At 41.4% G+C, this 23,362-nt stretch overlaps 1 protein-coding gene and 4 long non-coding RNA genes across 20 annotated transcripts; 2 read left to right on the forward strand and 3 right to left on the reverse strand.

Annotated features, from left to right (window-relative positions):
• Nucleotides 1-143: 143 nt before the first annotated feature.
• Nucleotides 144-3,732, reverse strand: LOC116921610. Of its 5 annotated transcripts, XR_006645122.1 has the most exons (8): nt 3,623-3,732; nt 3,510-3,534; nt 1,704-1,794; nt 1,453-1,618; nt 1,172-1,314; nt 813-884; nt 651-736; nt 144-589 (listed from the first exon to the last, which is right to left on the reverse strand). It is a non-coding gene; the product is annotated as an uncharacterized LOC116921610 (long non-coding RNA). The 5 variants fall into 5 exon arrangements; XR_006645119.1 differs by lacking the exons at nt 3,510-3,534; nt 3,623-3,732 and adding an exon at nt 1,960-2,178; XR_006645118.1 differs by lacking the exons at nt 3,510-3,534; nt 3,623-3,732 and having other exon boundaries at nt 1,704-1,833.
• Nucleotides 3,733-4,125: 393 nt separating this feature from the next.
• Nucleotides 4,126-4,592, forward strand: LOC123471133. Its single transcript, XR_006645141.1, has 3 exons — nt 4,126-4,248; nt 4,317-4,446; nt 4,569-4,592. It is a non-coding gene; the product is annotated as an uncharacterized LOC123471133 (long non-coding RNA).
• Nucleotides 4,593-4,851: 259 nt separating this feature from the next.
• On the forward strand, nt 4,852-6,883 carry LOC123471132. 4 transcript variants are annotated; one of them, XR_006645130.1, is made up of 7 exons: nt 4,852-5,069; nt 5,235-5,325; nt 5,411-5,576; nt 5,715-5,857; nt 6,143-6,214; nt 6,291-6,376; nt 6,438-6,883. It is a non-coding gene; the product is annotated as an uncharacterized LOC123471132 (long non-coding RNA). The 4 variants fall into 4 exon arrangements; XR_006645129.1 differs by lacking the exon at nt 4,852-5,069 and having other exon boundaries at nt 5,128-5,325; XR_006645132.1 differs by lacking the exon at nt 4,852-5,069 and having other exon boundaries at nt 5,134-5,325; nt 5,715-5,768.
• Nucleotides 6,884-7,120: 237 nt separating this feature from the next.
• On the reverse strand, nt 7,121-10,202 carry LOC116921639. 8 transcript variants are annotated; one of them, XR_006645137.1, is made up of 6 exons: nt 9,932-10,201; nt 9,770-9,857; nt 9,529-9,673; nt 9,389-9,453; nt 8,773-9,331; nt 7,121-7,826 (listed from the first exon to the last, which is right to left on the reverse strand). It is a non-coding gene; the product is annotated as an uncharacterized LOC116921639 (long non-coding RNA). The 8 variants fall into 8 exon arrangements; XR_006645138.1 differs by having other exon boundaries at nt 8,773-9,307; nt 9,381-9,453; XR_006645139.1 differs by having other exon boundaries at nt 8,773-9,307; nt 9,513-9,673; nt 9,932-10,200.
• A 901-nt stretch (nt 10,203-11,103) lies between these two features.
• On the reverse strand, nt 11,104-23,082 carry LOC116921640 (protein bark beetle). Of its 2 annotated transcripts, XM_032927966.2 has the most exons (14): nt 22,435-23,081; nt 21,701-21,858; nt 21,396-21,589; nt 20,655-20,797; nt 15,473-20,276; nt 14,462-15,400; nt 14,172-14,383; nt 13,732-14,087; nt 13,545-13,670; nt 13,399-13,419; nt 12,801-13,258; nt 12,087-12,733; nt 11,768-12,009; nt 11,104-11,702 (listed from the first exon to the last, which is right to left on the reverse strand). In XM_032927966.2, exons 1-14 carry the CDS (start codon nt 22,699-22,701, stop codon nt 11,537-11,539), a joined length of 8,733 nt encoding a protein of 2,910 aa, XP_032783857.2. In that variant the 5' UTR covers nt 22,702-23,081; the 3' UTR covers nt 11,104-11,536. The 2 variants fall into 2 exon arrangements, with proteins under 2 accessions (XP_032783857.2, XP_032783858.2); XM_032927967.2 differs by lacking the exon at nt 13,399-13,419 and having other exon boundaries at nt 22,435-23,082.
• Nucleotides 23,083-23,362: the final 280 nt, after the last annotated feature.

Below are 23,362 nucleotides of genomic sequence, written 5' to 3' on the forward strand. Positions count from 1 at the left end.
ACAAGTGTTGTATGTATTGAATAACATGTCATGTAAAACAGTGGTGGAATTGTGGGTGGAGGTGGGAAAATACAAAACCAATTTCATTTTTATCTTTGTGTATTGAATTTTTGTATTTAAGAAGAAACCAATATCAAGATAGACCAACTTAGATCATCATTTATTTATCTATAGGCAACAAGTACTTAATGCAGAATTAAGATTTTCAATTCAAATTCTCCACATTGATAGCCATTATCCTGCCACAGCAAACTCAAATATTCCAAATATAAAAATGAAGTAGTTTTGTCAAATTCAATCAAAGTTTTGCATATTGCTCTGTTCACACATTTCAGCAACTCTTAACATATGCTTTCTCACTAGTAAGCAAAAATAGCTTCAAAAACTTTTAAATTCCAATATAATTCAATTTCACCATCAAAGCAGGAAAACAAAGTTAAACATTCTAGATTGTGTTAACAGCCTGTAAATTAGATTCTTGCTCTTGGAATGCTGCTTTCTGAAACCTCACTAACAAAACAAGGAGTGTCCTGCAACAACAGCTACCATCCAAGAATTCCAAAGGTGAGTGGGAATAAAATTATTGATCCTGGCAAATAGATAAAATAACAAGAATTGAGGTGTTAACGATGCTTTCTTCCCATACTTACCAATCCCTGTTTTTCCACCTTGACCAACAGATGACAAATCAAGTCCCAAATTTACACTACCTCCATGTAATTACTTGTACCAATACCTAAGCAACAACAAAAAACAAAGATAAATAGATGAACAAAATCCTTCATAATGCCAAAGTTATAGTATTGACAAACCGTTTCAATTACAGAGGGTGTAGGTCAGGCTCGACACCTGAAGGGGACCATGCCATTCCTGTATCCTATTGCCTGACACATGTCAGAATGCTTGTATGAGATATCTTTAAATTGAAGGATGCAAAATTTGAAAAAAAAAGGCTTCGGCCAGTGGCAAGATCGGATTAGCATGTTGACACGATCAGATCAGACAAAGGTATTCGTGTCAATGGCAAGATGTTTGCTATAACCAACGAATGTACGAGTATGTAAAAATTGGTAAGAGTACCGTGAAAAAGGCAGTTTCTTTGTTGGTTAAAGAGTGTCAAGGGCCAAGGAATTACAAAAAGACATTAAAGTAATAAAAGAGTTTTTTAAACCGGACAAGAAGATGATTCGTCGTGACAATGGCGGTGGCGCACTTCAGACGAATGGTTATTTCAGTGACGTTCAAAATAAATGGCCTTACCCGACTTGCTGAAAAATATGGGATTATTTGGCGTACCGTATCCTACATCGCCATCTATAAGTCGATTTTAAAATAAACGAAAATAAAGTATTGTTACCCCCCAACTTTATATTTTGTTGTTTAATTTAACGTTATTTTAAACGTAAATTTTGAAAAAGTATAAGGCCAATGGAAGCGTATAAGGTAATGAACCTGTTTTCAAACACACGATTGTTCACATTCATTCATTGTCCATCACCACCGGTGATGGTTCCATCATTTTTATTTCATAAGGTAAAACTCTGAGTCTCTGCTTTGTAGCTTGATCTCTAATTTCGTCAACGACATCCCTAACCGTGTAAACGACATCAGCAATATCCTAAATATTTACAAATAAAATTATTATAAGGCGCTTTTACCAAGCACAGGTACCGGTCATTTTCTTTCGTCAACTTAACTCTTACCTGCATTTGCGCATTTCTGATGAACGCTGCTGAATCAGCAACAAGCTTGCTAATCTTTTTATCCTTCATAGCGAGGTTAACTTGGTTGACACTATAATTCAAGTGGTGATGAACGAAACGATATGTTATGTTTTTTTACTATTTTATGTTTATGTACTGTACACTGGACCAAATTGAACCAACACTGAGCAGTGAGCAGCTGCACGTGTGCTGTTTTGGTCGTAAATGAAAGTGAGAGAAAACTGCTTAGACTAACCTTCATGTATGACGTCAAAACAGTGATTGTCAACTGTTTTTGGGCGCTATTTTCAATCAATCTTTTTCGTAACTGACAATTTGATTTTATCCAACGAGTCGGTTGCTTAAGCACTACAACTCGACAAATTGTTAGAAAAAGGTGGTTCCCTAACGCACCCTAATGCACCACCTTCCTTTGCGGCCACAGCCACAGAGGTTGTGGCCCAGCACCCCTATAGAGGAGTGATAGGCACCGCCTATTCCTACCACTCCAATGAGAATACATTAGTAGCATCCCTTTTATACTTGAAAATCGATGCCCAAATATCGATGCTGCAAGCAATGCTATTTCTCAACACATTTTCGTGCTTTAATTTAAACCTGTGGCCTAAATTCACAAAACAAATAATGAACTATGCAGTCTATGTGCATCTTGTAATATTGGAACAATTGTTTTTTTCTTTGAATAAATATTAATTAAATATGGGATTATTTGGCGTACCTTATCCTACATCGCCATCTATAAGTCGATTTTAAAATAAACAAAAATAAAGTATTGTTACCCCCCCAACTTTATATTTTGTTGTTTAGAAGAATACCAAAGAGTCACTTTATTAACATGATTACACATTTGTCAAATACCTTACACATCTTTTTACAATCTGTTCAAGATTGCTTACATGAATCTGGCATTGTGCATATCAGCGCAATGAGCAGAATTTTTTCCACTTCCTATTTTTGCGCACTGTAGGGCTGAGTATAGGAACTTCAGAAACGATATGTTTATGTACTGTACACTGGACCAAATTGAACCAACACTGAGCAGTGAGCAGCTGCACGTGTGCTGTTTTGGTCGTAAATGAAAGTGAGAGAAAACTGCTTAGACTAACCTTCATGTATGACGTCAAAACAGTGATTGTCAACTGTTTTTGGGCGCTATTTTCAATCAATCTTTTTCGTAACTGACAATTTGATTTTGTCCAACGAGTCGGTTGCTTAAGCACTACAACTCGACAAATTGTTAGAAAAAAGGTGGTTCCCTAACGCAACTAGCATAACTTGTACCTATTCCCTAATCCTCCTAGCCTTACTTGTGCGGCCTTTATGTACCATAGCGGTTGCTGTTTATTGCCAAATGCTCACCGTATCGTATGGCAGATGGTCCACAATTTAATGTGGCACAGCACCCCTATAGAGGAGTGATAGGCACCGCCTATTCCTACCACTCCACTGATAATACGTTAGTAACATCCCTTTTAAACTTGAAAATCCATGCCCAAATATCGATGCTGCAAGCAATGCTATTTCCCAACACATTTTCATGCTTTAATTTAAACCTGTGTCCTAAATTCACAAAACAAATAATGAACTATGCAGTCTATGGGCATCTTGTAATATTGGAACAATTGTTTTTTTCTTTGAAGTTAAATCAAATAAAAAAAAGCCAATTTGTTTGCAGAACAGTACAGTTTGCTACATGGACCATTTCAAAGAGGTGTGCCTTATTTCAGTATTAACCTATGTTATTCTATATTTTATCGAAACATTTAGAAACAAACAAATTCTTACCTTTGTTTTAAGGCCTCAGCAATATCTTAAATATTTACAAATAAAATGATTATAAGGCGGTTTTAACCAGCACGGTTACAGGTCATTTTCTTTCGTCAACTTTTAACTCTTACCTCAATTTATGCATTTCTGATGAACGCTGCTGAATCAGCAACAAGCTTGCTAATCTTTCTATCCTTCATAGCGAGGTAAACTTGGTTGACACTATAATTCAAGTGGCGATGAACGAAACGATATGTTTATGTACTGTACACTGCACCAATCTGAACATACACTGAGCAGTGAGTACTGCTGCACGACCCCAACTTTATATTTTGTTGTTTACGTTAAGTTTTAAAAAAATATAAGGCCAATTGATAAATGAACTTGTTTTCCGTGATTAGCATTCAATTCTTAATTGAAATCATGTATTTTAAACGAAAGTTAAAATTTGGCCAAAAATGGACAAGTGGGAAGGGTATACCCTTCCCACTTCTGTCAAAATCTGCGAAAAACGACATCTCATGGAATTTGACAAAAATCACACGGCATAATCCAAATTAAACGTTGATTTCGATTATGTTGTTATTTTTCTCGTTAAACCACCTGTTAAAAAAAAATAAAGTGCTGCCCTTTTTAAAACTTAAAATATCTTATCAATAGATGGCTACACTGTTTAGTGGATCGTCTGCAGTAGAAATTCATGGTTGATCAGATGTGGCCTAGTTGTTAGCAGAGTCATAGAACATTGAATGTTACAGTACAGTATATTTGCATGTTATTTCTTTCAGTTTATATTTGCTTTCAGAAAATATTTCACATCTTTAGGTGTAGTTCCTATACTCAGCCCTACAGTGCGCAAAAATAGGAAGTGGAAAAAATTCTGCTCATTGCGCTGATATGCACAATGCCAGATTCATGTAAGCAATCTTGAACAGATTGTAAAAAGATGTGTAAGGTATTTGACAAATGTGTAATCATGTTAATAAAGTGACTCTTTGGTATTCTTCTAAACAACAAAATATAAAGTTGGGGGGGTAACAATACTTTATTTTTGTTTATTTTAAAATCGACTTATAGATGGCGATGTAGGATAAGGTACGCCAAATAATCCCATATTTAATTAATATTTATTCAAAGAAAAAAACAATTGTTCCAATATTACAAGATGCACATAGACTGCATAGTTCATTATTTGTTTTGTGAATTTAGGCCACAGGTTTAAATTAAAGCACGAAAATGTGTTGAGAAATAGCATTGCTTGCAGCATCGATATTTGGGCATCGATTTTCAAGTATAAAAGGGATGCTACTAATGTATTCTCATTGGAGTGGTAGGAATAGGCGGTGCCTATCACTCCTCTATAGGGGTGCTGGGCCACAACCTCTGTGGCTGTGGCCGCAAAGGAAGGTGGTGCATTAGGGTGCGTTAGGGAACCACCTTTTTCTAACAATTTGTCGAGTTGTAGTGCTTAAGCAACCGACTCGTTGGATAAAATCAAATTGTCAGTTACGAAAAAGATTGATTGAAAATAGCGCCCAAAAACAGTTGACAATCACTGTTTTGACGTCATACATGAAGGTTAGTCTAAGCAGTTTTCTCTCACTTTCATTTACGACCAAAACAGCACACGTGCAGCTGCTCACTGCTCAGTGTTGGTTCAATTTGGTCCAGTGTACAGTACATAAACATAAAATAGTAAAAAAACATAACATATCGTTTCGTTCATCACCACTTGAATTATAGTGTCAACCAAGTTAACCTCGCTATGAAGGATAAAAAGATTAGCAAGCTTGTTGCTGATTCAGCAGCGTTCATCAGAAATGCGCAAATGCAGGTAAGAGTTAAGTTGACGAAAGAAAATGACCGGTACCTGTGCTTGGTAAAAGCGCCTTATAATAATTTTATTTGTAAATATTTAGGATATTGCTGATGTCGTTTACACGGTTAGGGATGTCGTTGACGAAATTAGAGATCAAGCTACAAAGCAGAGACTCAGAGTTTTACCTTATGAAATAAAAATGATGGAACCATCACCGGTGGTGATGGACAATGAATGAATGTGAACAATCGTGTGTTTGAAAACAGGTTCATTACCTTATACGCTTCCATTGGCCTTATACTTTTTCAAAATTTACGTTTAAAATAACGTTAAATTAAACAACAAAATATAAAGTTGGGGGGTAACAATACTTTATTTTCGTTTATTTTAAAATCGACTTATAGATGGCGATGTAGGATACGGTACGCCAAATAATCCCATATTTTTCAGCAAGTCGGGTAAGGCCATTTATTTTGAACGTCACTGAAATAACCATTCGTCTGAAGTGCGCCACCGCCATTGTCACGACGAATCATCTTCTTGTCCGGTTTAAAAAACTCTTTTATTACTTTAATGTCTTTTTGTAATTCCTTGGCCCTTGACACTCTTTAACCAACAAAGAAACTGCCTTTTTCACGGTACTCTTACCAATTTTTACATACTCGTACATTCGTTGGTTATAGCAAACATCTTGCCATTGACACGAATACCTTTGTCTGATCTGATCGTGTCAACATGCTAATCCGATCTTGCCACTGGCCGAAGCCTTTTTTTCAAATTTTGCATCCTTCAATTTAAAGATATCTCATACAAGCATTCTGACATGTGTCAGGCAATAGGATACAGGAATGGCATGGTCCCCTTCAGGTGTCGAGCCTGACCTACACCCTCTGTAATTGAAACGGTTTGTCAATACTATAACTTTGGCATTATGAAGGATTTTGTTCATCTATTTATCTTTGTTTTTTGTTGTTGCTTAGGTATTGGTACAAGTAATTACATGGAGGTAGTGTAAATTTGGGACTTGATTTGTCATCTGTTGGTCAAGGTGGAAAAACAGGGATTGGTAAGTATGGGAAGAAAGCATCGTTAACACCTCAATTCTTGTTATTTTATCTATTTGCCAGGATCAATAATTTTATTCCCACTCACCTTTGGAATTCTTGGATGGTAGCTGTTGTTGCAGGACACTCCTTGTTTTGTTAGTGAGGTTTCAGAAAGCAGCATTCCAAGAGCAAGAATCTAATTTACAGGCTGTTAACACAATCTAGAATGTTTAACTTTGTTTTCCTGCTTTGATGGTGAAATTGAATTATATTGGAATTTAAAAGTTTTTGAAGCTATTTTTGCTTACTAGTGAGAAAGCATATGTTAAGAGTTGCTGAAATGTGTGAACAGAGCAATATGCAAAACTTTGATTGAATTTGACAAAACTACTTCATTTTTATATTTGGAATATTTGAGTTTGCTGTGGCAGGATAATGGCTATCAATGTGGAGAATTTGAATTGAAAATCTTAATTCTGCATTAAGTACTTGTTGCCTATAGATAAATAAATGATGATCTAAGTTGGTCTATCTTGATATTGGTTTCTTCTTAAATACAAAAATTCAATACACAAAGATAAAAATGAAATTGGTTTTGTATTTTCCCACCTCCACCCACAATTCCACCACTGTTTTACATGACATGTTATTCAATACATACAACACTTGTTATACAATAAATACAAAACATACATGCATAAATACACAAACACTTAAATTAACCCGTTGGCTGCCAAGCCATTACAACCCGTAGGTTGTTCTCCTACAGTTACTACGCATCGTTTCAGAGGGATCCGATGAAAGGGGGACTTGTCCGAAGACAAGTCCGGGCTGACTTGACGATGGAGACCTTTACGGGAATGCACACCCCAGGTACTCCACCATCGCATCGACAAGGGGAAGTCCCTACTGGTGCATTGCCTACGGCGCCCTAAGGCGCAAGGCGACTGCCCCACCCCATGGGTGATCAACCATGAGGCAGAACAGCGCCGCCGGTCCCTACACCTAAAAAAAAAGGGGAGCAAAATGGGTGGCAGCCAACGGGTTAACTTTAAACATACACTATACACCAATACAAAACAAAACAAAACAAACTACCAAAAACGCGAGTTTCCACGATGACAGCGATGAGACGAAGACGGGCGCGATCGAAGACGATGAGGCGAAGACGGCGAGTCGAAGACGGCGAGTCGAAGACGGCGAGTCGAAGACGGCGAGGCGAAGACGGCGAGGCGAAGACGGCGAGGCGAAGACGGCGAGGCGAAGACGGCGAGGCGAAGACGGCGAGGCGAAGACGATCAATTTGAAGAAGGCAAAGCGAAGACGGTGTGGCGAGGTGAAGACGGCGAGGTGAAGACGGTGAAGCGAGGACGGTGAAGCGAGGATGGCGAAGCGAAGACGATCAGCTTGATGACGATGAGGCAAAAATGAGGCGAAGAACAGAACTCATTTCTTTGTCATTTCCAATCTCTACAAGAAAAAAAAGGAAAAAAATCAGACGAAAGAACAATAGCATAATCATGGTCACCGTCACTGATAAACTCTTACACAAAAGAAAATAAATAAAATTAGCTAAAGGGGGAAAAAAATTCACTACATGGCAATCGGTCAGCTTCCGATTAACAATCTACTTGTAACACTAATATTTAACGAACGATCATGTTATTGAGCTTTATTAATTGAATAAAGATTCTGAAAGTCTAGAGGGAAAGTCTACTACAGATCAGTCATACGGGGAATTGAAAGGTGAAATATATTGCTAATTCCATTAGTCCTTCTCCACATCAATGTGCAACTATCAGCCGTCTTGAATAATAAGAGAACACCCAGTGAGCTTGGGTTTGAAAACAGCCCACTAAACCCTTTCGAGTCAATTGACAATCTATGGTGAGGGATTCATTTGAAAGCAATGCTCCCATGGTAAAATTACCAATCATTTAACTTGTCTTCCATGCTCTGGAGAGGAATAAAGAGACGTTTAAAGTAAAACTGAAACTAAAGATTAAATTTCATAAGAACATGAGTGCTTTTTCTTGGTTGCAATCTAAGCCCAACTTTACTATGTCTTGTTAATAAGCTGCCATCTAATTTTTTTTAACTATTAAGCTAAAAAATAATGCAAGCCTTATAGTTATTGTCATTTTCAACTTACTGGAGGCTGGAAACGCACAAAAACAACGATAAAATGCACAAAATAAACAAAGCAAAGGCTGTTGATAACGTTTGGTCCGCCATTGCAGGCATAGCAGACGAAGGTGTTGTTCAATTGTATGGATTTTACTCCGAATTTCTGAAAATAATATATTTTAACCGCATCGAACTTCTGACCACCACGTTAGAAGAACTGCGCTCTAACCGACTGATCAAACATGCATGATCTTATTTATCTGTTAAAGGGTACGGAACGCCAAATTACCCCTTTTTTTCAGCACCTCGTGTAGTGCCATTTATTATTATTTTTTTGCTGAAAATAATCAACAACTAGCAACCGAAAATTTAACTCCTCCTCCAGTGAGTGGGGTTTCCTAAAGGTTTGAATCTTGACCGCTAGATGACGCAACAGTTGTTTCATTTCCTCAGGTCAGTTAGGCACATTGCTGCTCCAATCACGGAGGACAGGCAGTAAAACATGTTTCAACACATAGTATTATAACACTGACACAACAAGTCCATGTAATATAGTTTCCCAGCAATGAATTACACAGACATATATGATGAATAACAATGAGATACGATAATCTTGGGTAACTTTCAAACGTAACAAAACTTAAAAATTCGATTTCATTACTTAATAGCCGAGTCATCATAATTCTATACAAAAAAATTTTTAAATGCTATTTTTGTTATACCTGTTTGGCTTTATAAAAGTGATTCCAATTTACAACGCAGTCGTGCCGCTGTGAATATCATCTATCACCCATGGCTTTGTGGATGGGTGTCTGCCTGGGAAGCTGAAGATTTGGAATTAATCTCCACTTTTGAAAACAATTTATTTAAAGTAATAGGTGACATGTTTTTTTTTACCAATTTACCATTTGTTTTACAAAACTAGTAATGGGAAACAAATGTATCATCCTCCAACTTTAGGTTTCTCCTGCTAATTTAAGAATAACAAAAAAGTCCCTTTATTAACATGATTACAGATTTGTCAAATACCTTAACATTTTTTTACAATCTTTCCAATGACACTTCATTGGCATCAAGGCATCCTATGTTCCTTGTTCCAAGAAGCAGGAAAATATTTCTGATACAAGAGTCATCTAAAGAAAGTCCACAGCTACTTCCTTAAGGGAAGAGTCTTTTAATGCTGTGTAGTCCTGTGTTCAATAACAGTTTACTAATATAAATATTTGTCATATATTTGCATGTGAAAGTCAAATATGAACCAAAATTACTGTTGATAGGTCACTTACATGAAGCCAGCATTGTGCAGATTCAGCATGGGCAGTTTTTTCCACAATCTATTTTTGCACACTGTAGGGCTGAGGATAGGAACTGCACCTAAACATTTGAAAACATTGGCTGACATCAAATAAAAACTGAAAGAAATAACATACTAATATACTGTACTGTACCATTCAAATGACTATCTATGTCTAGTGAAAATAAACCTTCAAACAATCGTGTGTCGTGAAAAAGAGTGCCCTTCAGGTTTGTTATTAAAAAATTTCAAATTTCTGGGGGTTAACGAGTAGCCAAAAGAATGATTAAAACGGAACGCGAACATTTATTAGCTCCCGCTTAACACGTATCGAATCTTTCGTTCTAATGTCACAAATTCGTCTGCTTGTCTATTGGAAACGATGAAATCGATAAAAAACTTTAAAGAAAAATTACAATCAATATTTAATAGTAATTCAAATTTCTCCTATTGGTGTCGCTAGATGACGCTATTTGTTGATGGTGATGGTAATGGTAAATAAGGTGCACTGCTGCCACTCAGATTTTTTGAGGATTATTTCCAACAACAACAACAAATAAATAAATAATGGTGCTCCCTGGGGTGCTGAAAATTTATGGGGTAATTTGGCATTCCGTGGATTTGACGAGAAAGCCAATAACTTAAGCAAAATCAGTGTTCAATTTTGATAATACCGTGTGATTTTTTTTCTCTGTAAGTCTCAAGTATCAGTATCAGTATACACTTATGTATATATATCAATATATATATATCAGAGTAAGTCTCAGAATCAGTATATCTATCTGTATTTCGTCTCAGTATCAACTCTCAAACCCCTACTATCAGCACACTCCAGCGGTGGCACCTCGAACTACTCGGGGTAAGTCTGGGTATATCAGGCTTCATATTTAGTTTTTTTTGTTTTTTTCATTTTTGATAAGACAAACCTTTAAAATAAATTGTTGAATTCAATTCGATGTATAATCGTCCATATAGTTCATTTTTTAATTTTTATCATTCGTAATTTTGTCAGTCTGAAAAACACAATTTTATAAAGTCAATTTCGCAAACGTGGTTTGGTTAAGAATTTTCATGGTATAAAAGCGCTTGGCTAGCACACCTAGTTTGGCTATGGCATTAACGCAGGTTCGTTGAAAAGATTCCTCTGTGCAGCACGTGTTATCAATTTCACGCGTACTCACTACGCGTGCTGCAGGAGGTTTCGAGCAAAGAATACGTAGTGCTATAAGCCCATTTTTTTTTTCTCATTTCATCTTCATTTCCACGTTTTATTTGTTTTCCCCAGAGCCAGATCACACTTTAACTAAACGCAAGGATTAGACTGAATTTCAGTTTGTCTTAGTTGTTTCTATTTACAACAGATGCATTCATTTATAAAAGGTGTCCATCATGCTGGACACCATCTGATTGGAACACAGATAAAATGGAAGACAACTCATACATACCATACAAATAAAAAAAGAGAGGAAATATTCATTTAAACATGGAGCACTAACTTAAAATCCGGAAATGGTCGTGTCTAGTTCCAATCCCGGGTAATTGGGCGGAATTGTTTGTAGAAAATAGCTTTAGTGCTGTTATCTATTGTTCTAGTCTTATTTTCAAGTTCTTAGAATGGTTCTAAGAATTACAGCAGCGATAAAAAGGGCAGTCAAATGTCATGGAATCATACAATTTTAAGATTTATAAGATAAATTATGGAATTTAAATTCCATATTGTTACACAAATTAGAAGAAGAGATCATCGTCATGGGCCTTTTTACATGTCCGTCTCAAGGGGTGTGCTGTTGGATCGATGCGGTAGGAAGAAGTTTTCGTTGGAATGGGCCAAATAGCCAGTGGTAACTGCATGACGCGGAACTTCCGGTATTCCCGTATCGAAATTAGTTTCCAATAATTGTTGCGAACGCGTCGTCGTCGGGGGTCTACACAATTTTAAAGTTACACGTCACGTCACGTAACAAATTTCTTCATTTCATTTTATCATTACCGATTAATTAAAGGTTGCGCTTTGTTGTAACCGGAGGCGTCATCAGGTCTGGTTCTAGATTGCGGTAAAGTGACAGCAGAAGCCGCATCGGAATCGTCGAGTTCCCGTTTCATGGCCGTTGTGGAATCAGTAATAACACTAGCCGTTGAGTAATTATCCAAAACACCGCCCTCGCTCCTTGAACGGATTCGACTATAGTCTGGCTCGTGAATAGAACGGCCTGGCTGTGGGTGGTAACTCACCTAGAAAATTCAAACGTTCCCAAATGATAAAGAAGACAATTAAATGTTAGGTAAGAATCTAGGAATTTGAATCGTACTGCTCCGTTTTGATGATGGACGCTAACACTGGTCGTTATGTTGCTTTGGGCATCGATGGAAAAAGAATCTCCCCACATATCGGACGGAGGTCGGGATTCAGGATGTGACGCGTAAGTTGAAGTGTCCCGGAATCCCTGGTTCTCGAAAGTCAGTTGACCACCATTTGGATGATGGTTGACGATAGCTGTTTGCCCCGCTGGACGGTTGACTCTGTGATCAAGTTGGGAATAAGAGAAACCTTGCTGAGGTGGTTGTGGGAGACCAACAGTATTGGCCGGATGTTCTTCTCCATCGTAAATGCTGAAAGAGCGATTATCTTCCACTGATGATTCAAATTGTGACTTGGCAATGGAGTCGACGCTTCCGCCATTCCTTCCGGATGGTGGGACCAAAGGTTTTCGCCGAGCACCTGCAGTGTCCAAGAAACCGGAACTCGAAGCCAGCGAGTTAAAGGAGCGGATGGAACGAATCGATCCACGAATAGAATTACGACGTTCAAACCGCTCTTCAGCCCGGTGTTTAGACTTTGTGGCCCAAAACGCTACGCATAGAATGATCAAAAGGAGGGCGGCTACTGAAGCCCCTAAAAGTGCAACAGTCAGGGCATCGTCCGTCCATCCAAGAGGATCCAACACCACATAAGGATCTATCAAAATGCGAAAATAATTTTAAAAAATGCCCTTCAAATTAATTAAAGAAATTCCAAAACTCACCAGCTTCGCAGAGAAATGGAAGCAACAAATCGCAGGGTGAACGTTCCACTCGGCGGTTAACAAAAACGACACACTGTCCGATCATGTCCAGATGTTGGACCCAAACACGGGCATAATAATCGAAGCCTACTTGCTGCGATACGAGGAACTCCATGACACCGAAGTAGTTGTTCATCAGGTAAGGTAACGAAGCGTTATCTTTTTTGCAAAACTCTTTGGCATCGGAGAAGTTCATCGGTACACCTATGTAAACATAGCACGTATCACCGACTTGCGTCCAGCCCGGGTCACATTTCCCGCTCAACACGGTGCGATTGTTCAAGTAATATGGCTCGAAGCGAACTTGGAGCAATTCCGGCACATCCCTGAAGTCACGGATGCGTCCTACTACGGCAGTTGTTTCGTTGTAACCCCACCAATTGGTTCTGGCTTCGACGGCCGTTCGTTGCATCTCCAAACTGCATGACAGAATTTTAAGATGAGTTGAACATTCAAATATTTGGGGGGATTGAAATCGATTGCTTGCAAGAAAACGATGCAAACGCAAAGAGTGTGCACAGGACATGCAATAGGGTACAAAAGAAAGAATGTAGATTACCTCGCCTCCCAGGTGGCGTTGCTGGATAGGACCCAAGAATAGTGAAAGGGTAAGAAAATAATAAATAGAAGAAAAATACGTAAGTGTCATGCAACTAAAAAAGAAAAACAAAATCTAAAGAAAACGACAAATAAATCATTCAATACCCAGTCCAATTAAGGGCAATCATTTCATAATCATTGTCTGGATTGTAAAACACGTTGTTGATGTATCTCTGGCCACTGCTTCCGGCAATGACAGTTCCACGGCTGTCGCGATCCATTGCGTAATTCCTGCGAAATAAAATCGAGTTAATCTAAATTTTATCCTCACGTTATCGCATTTTAATTGTACTTGTGAAAACTGTTATGATAAAACGTTTGATAGATCGGGAGCCGGACACGTCCAAAGCCATAGACTTCCATAATGTGGAAGCCGAGATTGTTGAAGATGTGGTTTTCGGTTAGGTTGGCAACCACTTGATCCAGCAACATGACATTCTTGTAACGGACGTGACTCCTTGTAACGTAATTGTGGTATAGCGTGACCTCCTGGTACGGGCTTGTGCGACGGCCTTGAAGGTACAACGTCTCTGTCACGTTGTTATCAGCGAAAACATTATTGTGGATAACGGCTTTGAGCGAGGTCGGAACACCGTTAGAGTCCGACTGGATTTTTAATCCACCTTGATTACGTCGGACTAAATTGTTCTGAAATGAGACAAAACAGGAAATTTCGTTACAAAAATGTTCACAACAAAAAAATTAAATTAATTAAGTGCCTAAAATACTAACCCGGAATAAGAGCGAGTCCATATTCTGGACATCCAGCGCTACAGCCGCTTCTGCTGTACTGAAATTGCCGTAGAGCTGAACTCCATTATCAACCAGCTGGTTCCATTCCATCGTCAAAATGGGATTAATCTCTCCAGCGCTGGAATAATAAACAGCGCCCGCTCTGTTATGGAAAAACCCGGAATACGAGATATTGTGTCGAATATCACGGCCTAGAAAAACAATAAATGTTAGGTTTAAATCAATTGCAATACATTTGACCCTTTTAAATTAATATGTTTATAAATTACCGAAACCGATAGCAGCGATAGGTAGCGTGATGACCTCTGCTATGAAACCGTATGATCCATCATCACCGGAAGAATGAATCTTCAAACTCAAACTGGGTTTCTTACTCCTGTACAGTCGGTTCTCCATGGCTGGCCCAGTGGTAGTCGAAGTCACCTGGGCGATGACTGTCGATGTGATGTTATAAATATCACCATCGTACAGCGTCAAAGAGTCAGGCTCCCATGGCTGATTAGTCGAATTAACTAAATTGAGTTGCAACAGTCGGAAGCCAAATGTTTTGACACCATAGCGGCTGGTGAAGATTTTCACGCAATCGGCTGGACGATTCTCGTAGCGATAATAAACTAAGATACGCTCTTCGACAATCACTTGCTTCCCAGGATCGCACGCATCTAAAATGCCGAAAGTGTTGTATGGAAGACCTCGGGCGAAACGGAGTGGACTAAAGGCACTGAGATCAGCATCGCGGGTTTCTCCGTTCAACATTAGGACGCTAAGTCCGACTCCTCCGTTGTATTCGATTCGATTGTCCAGCAATGGCAAGTTCAACGACGGAGAGATGAGAGATACACCGTCAGAAGCGCAGTGACTAATGTTGACCTGCTGGATGGTGGGGGAACGGTGGACTGACAAAACGGCTGGACTCCTTTCACCATGAAGGATTCCAGCACCTGTAATGTGAACGTAATAGAGTCTCGAATGGCGCTCGAGATTAGGATCCAAATGAACGGGGAGGCCGGATCGCAAATCCACCAAATTGTCTTCGTAGGAAGCAACCGAAAAGCGGATGCCACCCCAATAATTGGGCGACGTTTCAGACGTCCGGGTACCACAATCGATGAAAACAAAATCTTCGCTATCCCAAGGACACGAATAAATGTGATCCCACACTTGTCCGTTTAATCGAATGTCGCATTCGTCCAGCCTTGATTCAGTTCCTGTTGGTTAACATTAAAAATAAAATTTGAATTTTCACTTTAACAACGCAAACAATTCTTGCGAATCCTTACCAATGCATTGAATGGGTTCCGGCCAATGGCGGACACGATTGAGCGTGGTTAACTGGAATTCCCATCTTGGTCCGAAACTCTTGTATTCGTGAAAACTGTCCAAGCCTAACTGACGACAAACGACGCGTGCATTTTGTTCAGTGAACCGGCGATCGCAAACGGGAACCCATTGCTGTGTCGTCTGATTAAAAAGTTCCAGGTATCCCTGATTTGCTCCTGCACGACAATCGCCTTCGAGGCACAATCGGACGTTATCCCGTTGGTCAGCTGAAACTTGACGAGCCAATCGATAGTTGACCGTCATGGCTGCGTTCTGCGGTGCTGGACGCATTCGAATGGGCGCTTCCCAATGTCCTTCTGCGTGGAGAACACCCAGGACGAGTATGCCGACGCTGGGTAAAAATTCCAGCTCAACGCCGGGCAGAATGGTTAACGTCACACCGGGCATGACCGTCAGATCGGTATGGACGATGTAAGGTCTGTTGCGTTGCACAAGGACAAGATCTTGGAACAATCGACCGCCCAATCGTTCCACGTCCATCACGGGGATAGAAACATCGGTGAAGGTGGATTGGCCACCATCCCAAGTAGGTTCCAGGAAATAAGGACGGAAGGTAGCGATAGCGTAACTGTTCCAGTCGTCGAAATCGAAAATGCGTTCACGAATATGTTGCAGCTCGGGTGTTCCCCAATAATTACGTTGAACATTGACGAAATTGTCCAGTTTGGAAGAGCGAATACCGGCCAACAGTTCGTAATCCATTGCGGTGTTGGGTCCGATCATGTTGTCCGTGATGTTCACCTTTTGCACACCTTTCATGGCTAAGGCATAGGAGGCAGCCAGGTGCGGATTGGACATCATGGAACGCGTTGCATGGCCGTTATCTCTGATGACGTTTCGAGTGAAATAGGCCGACACTTCGCCCAAGATTTCCGATTGACTGTCCATGTCGAATTCTACCATAAAATTGCCCGTGTTGCGGCGGACCGTATTCCGCAAAATGAACATTTCTTTCTCCATGCCACGGAAGCTAACTAAACCCGGTTGGCCTTCGTTATCCTCCAGGATGTTGTCTGTCATGTTGAGACGGGCGAAATGGCCACCGATGACCACACCGAATTGCCGATTGGCCGTCCAGGTGGTATCAGCCACGTAGACGGAATGAGTGAAATTCTCGTTGTACTGCAGGACGTAAGGCAAGCGGATATCGAATCCACCTGCGTGGTTGTTCCTCACGGTGTCATTCTGCAAAATCCAGTGGAAAAGATTATTGGAATCCCTCAAATCCCGGCCGTTTTGCACGACGGCTCGTTGATTATCCGACACGGTCGTGTAATTCATGATGTATTTGATCTCCGCCAGCGGATGACGTCCCACATCGCGATACGGTGTGTGAACGAGAATGGCTTCTTCTTTGCTGTGCGATATTTCACATCCAATCAACTGGATCGTCTCGTTGGCCTTGCGGAGGTAATGGTGATTTCCGCCAGGGCTGAGAAACAGATTGTAATGAAGAGATGAAAAACCTTTGCCATTCCGACGGATGTTGGTCGATGAAACGGACAACATCGGAATGGGTCCAGTTAGCAATCGAGATCGCTGAACTTGTAAATCCGTTCGTCTGTAAGCCGTCAGCAAGATGAGCATTCCACCTTTAGCATCTTGTCCGCTTTTGTACTTGACAGTCAACTTGTACGAACTGCTGACTGTCGGGAAGGATGTCAAGTTTGTTCGGACGTTCCAGACTTCGTTGCTCAAATCGCCGTAATCCAGCAACAGGACGGACTCCGTGCTGGTGTTCTGGATAGGATTGATCACTTGCATGCCAATAACGTTACGTTGGTCCGTCTGGATAATCAGAGTGGATTCAATTTCCTGGCCTTTCAGACGACTGGTTTTCAGATAACGCGGATCATCGGGAAATAGTTCCATAGTGCCTTGTGTCTCCGGAATCGGGATGAATTTGTTGGCCTTCAAAATACCCAGCCAGCCGACCATTTCACGTAATTCCTGGCGGGCAATCATCGGATTGTAATGAATGCCTGACTCTACATTGTCTTCGATGTGGCACTCGGCCAGCTGGAGACCCAAACTGCGCAGGCTGACACCGTGTCCACGATTCTGGGAAATGTGGCTGTTCTTCAAGCTAGGAATCCGTTCCGGATAGTAAATGTCTGAATACATGATACCCAAACCATCGTGATCGTTACCGACCAATCGAAGACGATCGAGAACGTGATGATGAAAATCGATGCGAACAGCTGGCTGGAACGAATGGGTGGCATAATCAAATAGCCCAGCGCGTTCGACTGTGGCTGAGCGAAGGACAGATTTCTTGGCCGTCATGCCGAAACGCAATCCAGCCCACGAGACGTCATGGCAGCGCAAACCAACATCCATGTCGTGCCCGCAATAATTCTCCGTTTGATTGACAGTCGGTCGATGGAAACACGATCGAACGTCCGTGTCGAGTGAGGAACAGTCAACGTGACTCATCAAGACGGGATCTTCCAGTCCCACAGATGACTGCAGGTGGATAGGTTCAATAAACCAATCACGAGGGTTGAGGACGAGGCCCATCTGGTGGCAAACCACAGCGGCCGATTGCCTTGTCCATCCTTCGTTGCACACAGTGCCCCAACGATCACCGACTTTCACTTGAAGTCTCCCTTCTCTAATGGTAGCGCCTCCTACCAGCCGGACACCAACTTCCACTGTGGTATTTTCTCGGATAGTGCGATCCATCAAGGAGAACGTGATAGTTCCATCAGGCGAAGTGGACCCTTCGGCGACCAATTCACCACCAATCATCATGCCCATCGAGTGTTCGAAGCGGAGGGTAACCCCAAAAGCCACTGTCAGACGGCCCGTCGGATGGATGACAATGTCACGAATGACGTGATACACACCAGGATCAATCAGCTCTTCTTGTCCGGTTACTTCGCCACCGATTTCCCGGCTGCCTGGAGTCACAAAAGTGGGGACAAAGTCTTGGATGTTTGACACAGCGTCCGTGTCGAAATTCGTGTCGTGAAGAAGGAACGGCTTGAAAGCTACACGAGCCAAATTGTATCGATCCTTGCGGTCGAAAAGGCGGTAATAGATATCCCGCTCTACTTTAGCGCCCAGCCAATTCCGGACGGCAGAAATTTCGAGTTGTTGGTCTTCTAATTGTGATCCGATCTCGTAATTGGAATCGGGATTGTCTATCATGTTGCGAGTGACATTGACGTTGCTGGAACCGACGACCACGACTGCAGCTACACGGGAACGCGGATGAAGTCCAACAGAACTGAACGGCTGCCGGATGCTATTCCGCTTCATCCAATTGCGCGTGAAAAACAGTTTTTGCGCATCGCCCGCATATTGGGAAAGACCCAAATTAGCGACAAACAAGCCGGAATTAAATTCGAAACGGTTATTGGCAACGAGGATATCGCTGGATAACGATTCGAGTTCCAAGGCGTCCGGATTGCGGATGAGAAGGCAACCTTGTTTTTGATGACGGAAGAGATTGTGTTCTACTATCGCCGTCATGGAAACAGCTGGCGCTAAAACTAATCCCAGCCGCTGATTGTGATGGAACTGATTATGTCCGACGTTGATTTGCCGCACAGGTGAGGAAGGCTTCCAGCAAGACAAGATCTCTAGCGCGTCCCACTGACTCTGATTGAAAATGTTGCCGCTTACATTGACGCTTCCGGCCGTGCAAAAGTTGCCTACCAAGACGGACGTCCATTGATTCGCCGAAATCATGTTATAGGCGATGATGAATTCTTGATTGAGGGCCAGCTTCGGAGAACTCTGATTAAACCAGGCAACAATTCCATGTCCTTTATTGGATTCTATGAGGGAGTAGGAGACGTTGACGCGACCTCCGGAGTAGGTCATGTTGATACCGTCACCCAAATTGTATCCAACGAAACTGGAAGTGACATTGACATCACCTGCGCCGTCCAGCAATTGCACGCCAGCCATACGATTTTCTCTGAGCGTTGAACCCTGAACGTGCAAAAGTGACCGGATGTTCTCGGCCAAGATGCCTCTAGCGCCATTGTTTGTCACGACTGAATTGGTCAAATTGAGATCGTAGCTCTTGCTGAAACCCGACGTTAATTCCATTTGAAGGACAGTCCGGCTGGAAGCTCGGGCTGTGTACAAGATCCAAATGGCGTTGCGGGTGGTCGTGACACTTTGTGGACGGGTGCTGTTGGTGACTTTGAACTTGGCGATAAGCGGAGAACGAGAATCCGGTCCGTCATGAACGACCACTTCGGCCATTGTATCTGCTTTGTCGGCCATCAGGTAGACGAAATGAAGCGTCAAAACCTGACCGAAGGTGGTAGTGAATCGCTTTTCGCACCTGGCATTAGCGATGCTTTCGTGATAGCTTTCAGCTAAGATGGGCAGCGGATAAACCGGATTGGATGTGCTGGCGGATGTGCAAAGATCGTGGGTACCAACCACGGCATCGCCGGACTGATCGCCTGGTCGAGTGTCGTGAAAGACGTACTTGACACCTTCCTGGCCGTTGTCCGAGATGGTGCAAGCGTCTAGTAGGACGGAACCGCTGGACGTGTTGACGTAAATTCCGTAACCTGCGTTGCCCGTCACGGTGGCTCCGCGCATCACTACAGGAGAATCGGGTGACGTCACATTGACGCCGTTGAAAGCCGATCCTTCCACTCGAATTTTTTCTATTTGAGGGGCCACACCGACGCTCTCCAGAGAAGAAACGGCCTTGCCGCTCCGATCAACACCCGCATTTAAAATATCCACGTAATGCAAATAAGATTCAGACATCTGTAAATTTTCATTTTGAGAAAGAAAAAATTATTATTTCGAATTTCGTGGGTAGATTTCCGGTACGTAAATGTCTGCTATTATCTTATCTTAAAGATAGTTTTTAAATTGCTTTTATCTCGTTGGAGATAACCAGACGCACAACTGAAGCCTTCATTAACGAAAACGACACCCTTTCTTTGTTTTGTTTTTAAAAATAAGGAAAGAAAAAAGCTGACCCTCAATTTAAGTAAATACAATAGATTATGAAAGTGACGGTAAAACACGACCGGAAATCAAAATTGCTGGCGCGCGTTCTGCGGTTTCCCTTTTTTTTTTTCTCGTTGAAGGAAAAATAATGATAATAATTGAACATGTTTATTGACGGCTTATATTCACCTTGACGTAGAGGGTGTTGCCCTGTGTCAGATCCTTCTTGTGTCGAGCGTGTTCGAAGCGGATGCCTCGCCAACGGGTACCAACGAAACCCGATTCCGCCGAGTAGTTACCTGAGCACTCCATCCCCAAATCCGGATGGTAATCTACCGTTTTTTTCAACAAACAAGGAAACCAAAGAAAAATGCAAAAACATCGCCATTAGTATCAAAAACATTTCCTTTTTCTGACGTTAAGAAAGAAAAAAACATTTTTATGGTTGTCACTGTTAACGGATAAGTCTGGAAAGAAGGGCAGGAAGGGTATTTTGTTATTTCTCACGACTTTTGTTAGGCTCCGTCAGTCACGATTTTCTTGCTCTCCCTCATTTCTTCCGGAAATGGCGTGTCACGTGACACAACACGTACCGCAAACGATAGATATGCCCTATTACGGCAGTGATTTCATCCGCCATTTTTTTGGGTTACGTTCCAAAGAGGGCGGTGGTTTTTCGTTTTTTCAAATGACAATCTCATAACCACTAAACCACCAAAAAAAAATAGGGACGCATGCGGACCAGGGGATTTATTGATGAGACGTCGGTACATGTTTATGTCAGGCCCCTGGACAGGATGTGATCGTCTACCGAGCGTGTCTTTACATGGACATCAAGTGAAGAGATTGGAAGTTTCAGCCTTTATGTGCGAGTTCATTGACTCGTTGCGATGGGGAAAACAAAAGTAAACATAAAAAGGTAGCCCTTACCACATACTCCAGCTCCAACGCGTCTTGAATTCCAATCGCACTGAAAAATGCTGGATGCGCCTGGATAACAGTGCGGATTTTCCAGCAACAGTGGACGACTGGATGAGGAATTGACCCGATCCATCCATTGAACATAACGACCTCCAGTAAAACCCATCTGCCGACAGGTCGTTTCATAATCCGTCACGGTCCAGCTATTTCAGGTGTAGGAGGGAAAAGGGGAAAAGAAAAAAGGAAAGTTATGATTATGAATAAATGCAATTCAACAGCATCCGGCTGTTTTATTACGCCCTTCTACGGCTTACTTCCTCGAGTTGGTGCAAACGGAACGCCATTCACCCAAATGGTAGATCTGCAAACGGCCAGACAATGGGGTTGGTCCATCGACTAACCGGACATCGGGCAACAACCGTGCAGGGCCCGTTTCCACGGCGTTCATCACAATCCTAGCGTCTGCATTGCCCTAAAATAAGCAGACGAACCAGAAAAACAAAGCAAAACAAATGAAAGGTGAATCAATTGTTGACAGAGAGATTTCAGTGAGTCATTCGACTTCCGTCTGCATTTATTGCGTGATCACATGAATTTACTCAGATGATTGTGTTATCAGTTTGCATAATGACACAAAACCATGTGGCAGCAAATGCAAAGCTTTTTCCTCTTTAAAATCAAAGTTCACCTTCACGCTTGTTGGCTTTTCTCACGCCAAACACATTTTCATTTGGTTTAGGACGTTCACCTTCTTAAATTCGGTCATGTGCATGGTACCAAGACTAAATCGTCTAAATTAATCCATATTTTGTCGAGCTTAACATAAAAAGATTGGAAGAAAAAGATCCTGGTTCAACATGATCTGGCAACGTTTGTAAATTCGCAGAATTCTTTTCACCCATACTGTATGATCGATCAAAAATGAAATTTTAAGTGGGTCATTCAAATTACACCTTTCAACTATTGAACTGAAGACAAAGCAACGTCTAGTGCGCCACAAAAAAAAAACCCTTAGGATTCAAACCTGAAAATGCAAAAAGAAACATACCTTGGCTATGAGGGCACCTTTGACGAGAATGCCTGCACCAGGATAAAAATTGATGACGACTCCCGACTCAATATTCAGTGAGCCAGTTTTTTCGATTTGAATAACATCACGAATATGGTAAGGACTGTGTGCTCTAGTCATAAAACGACTTCCCGTCACAGTTTCGTTGAAAACGGACTCACTAGCCGTTCGATGGCAAAGAATAACAATGGCCAAGAATGTGGTTGACCACCTTGCTAGGTGCAAGCGTTCGAGCTTCATTATCATTAAGTTTTTCTTGACGATTTAGGGATTCACCATGAATACATTTTCACAAGAGATCGAAAGATACACCACAAGATGTGGCAGAAACTAAATATATTGGAACTTCCCAACGAACAAAATTCCTGCAGGTTAGAAGGCGCACTGGTCGTTGGCAGCACTGTCAGGGCAACGGTTGAATATGAACTGCCCCGCCTCACAACATTTGAAACTCTCCCAAGTCGAATGCAACCACTCCACCTTTTTTTCCCCAACGGCCTTAGCACATGAGAGAAGGCAAACGAAAAGATGAAAAGAGAACTCCCTTAGGGCGTTGTTAGTTACCTGTGGGAGTGAAAAAGAAGTTGGATGAAAGAGGAAAAGAAGAAAAAGGAATGGAGTTCAAGAAGAGCTGACTGTGCAGAACAATGGGGGATTTGGGGAGGCAGACGAAGCAGGTAGAAGAACTGGTCACGTGACCGATTAGGAATGCATGTGAGAAACGGGGGATAAATCAGGTAGAAATAACAAGCTGTTTGCGCCATCTTTTGCTTCCAAATTCAACTAGTGGTAAATAACATCTTGCTTCATTTGTTTCTAAAATTTTTTCGATTGTATAGAAACTGTATTATTGTTGTTTACTACAACAATAAGGACTTAACTTGTAAACAGAAAAACAATATAAATG

The sequence above is a fragment of the Daphnia magna genome, linkage group LG4 (genome assembly GCF_020631705.1).
Source record: "Daphnia magna isolate NIES linkage group LG4, ASM2063170v1.1, whole genome shotgun sequence".
Taxonomy (NCBI): Eukaryota; Metazoa; Arthropoda; class Branchiopoda; order Diplostraca; family Daphniidae; genus Daphnia; species Daphnia magna.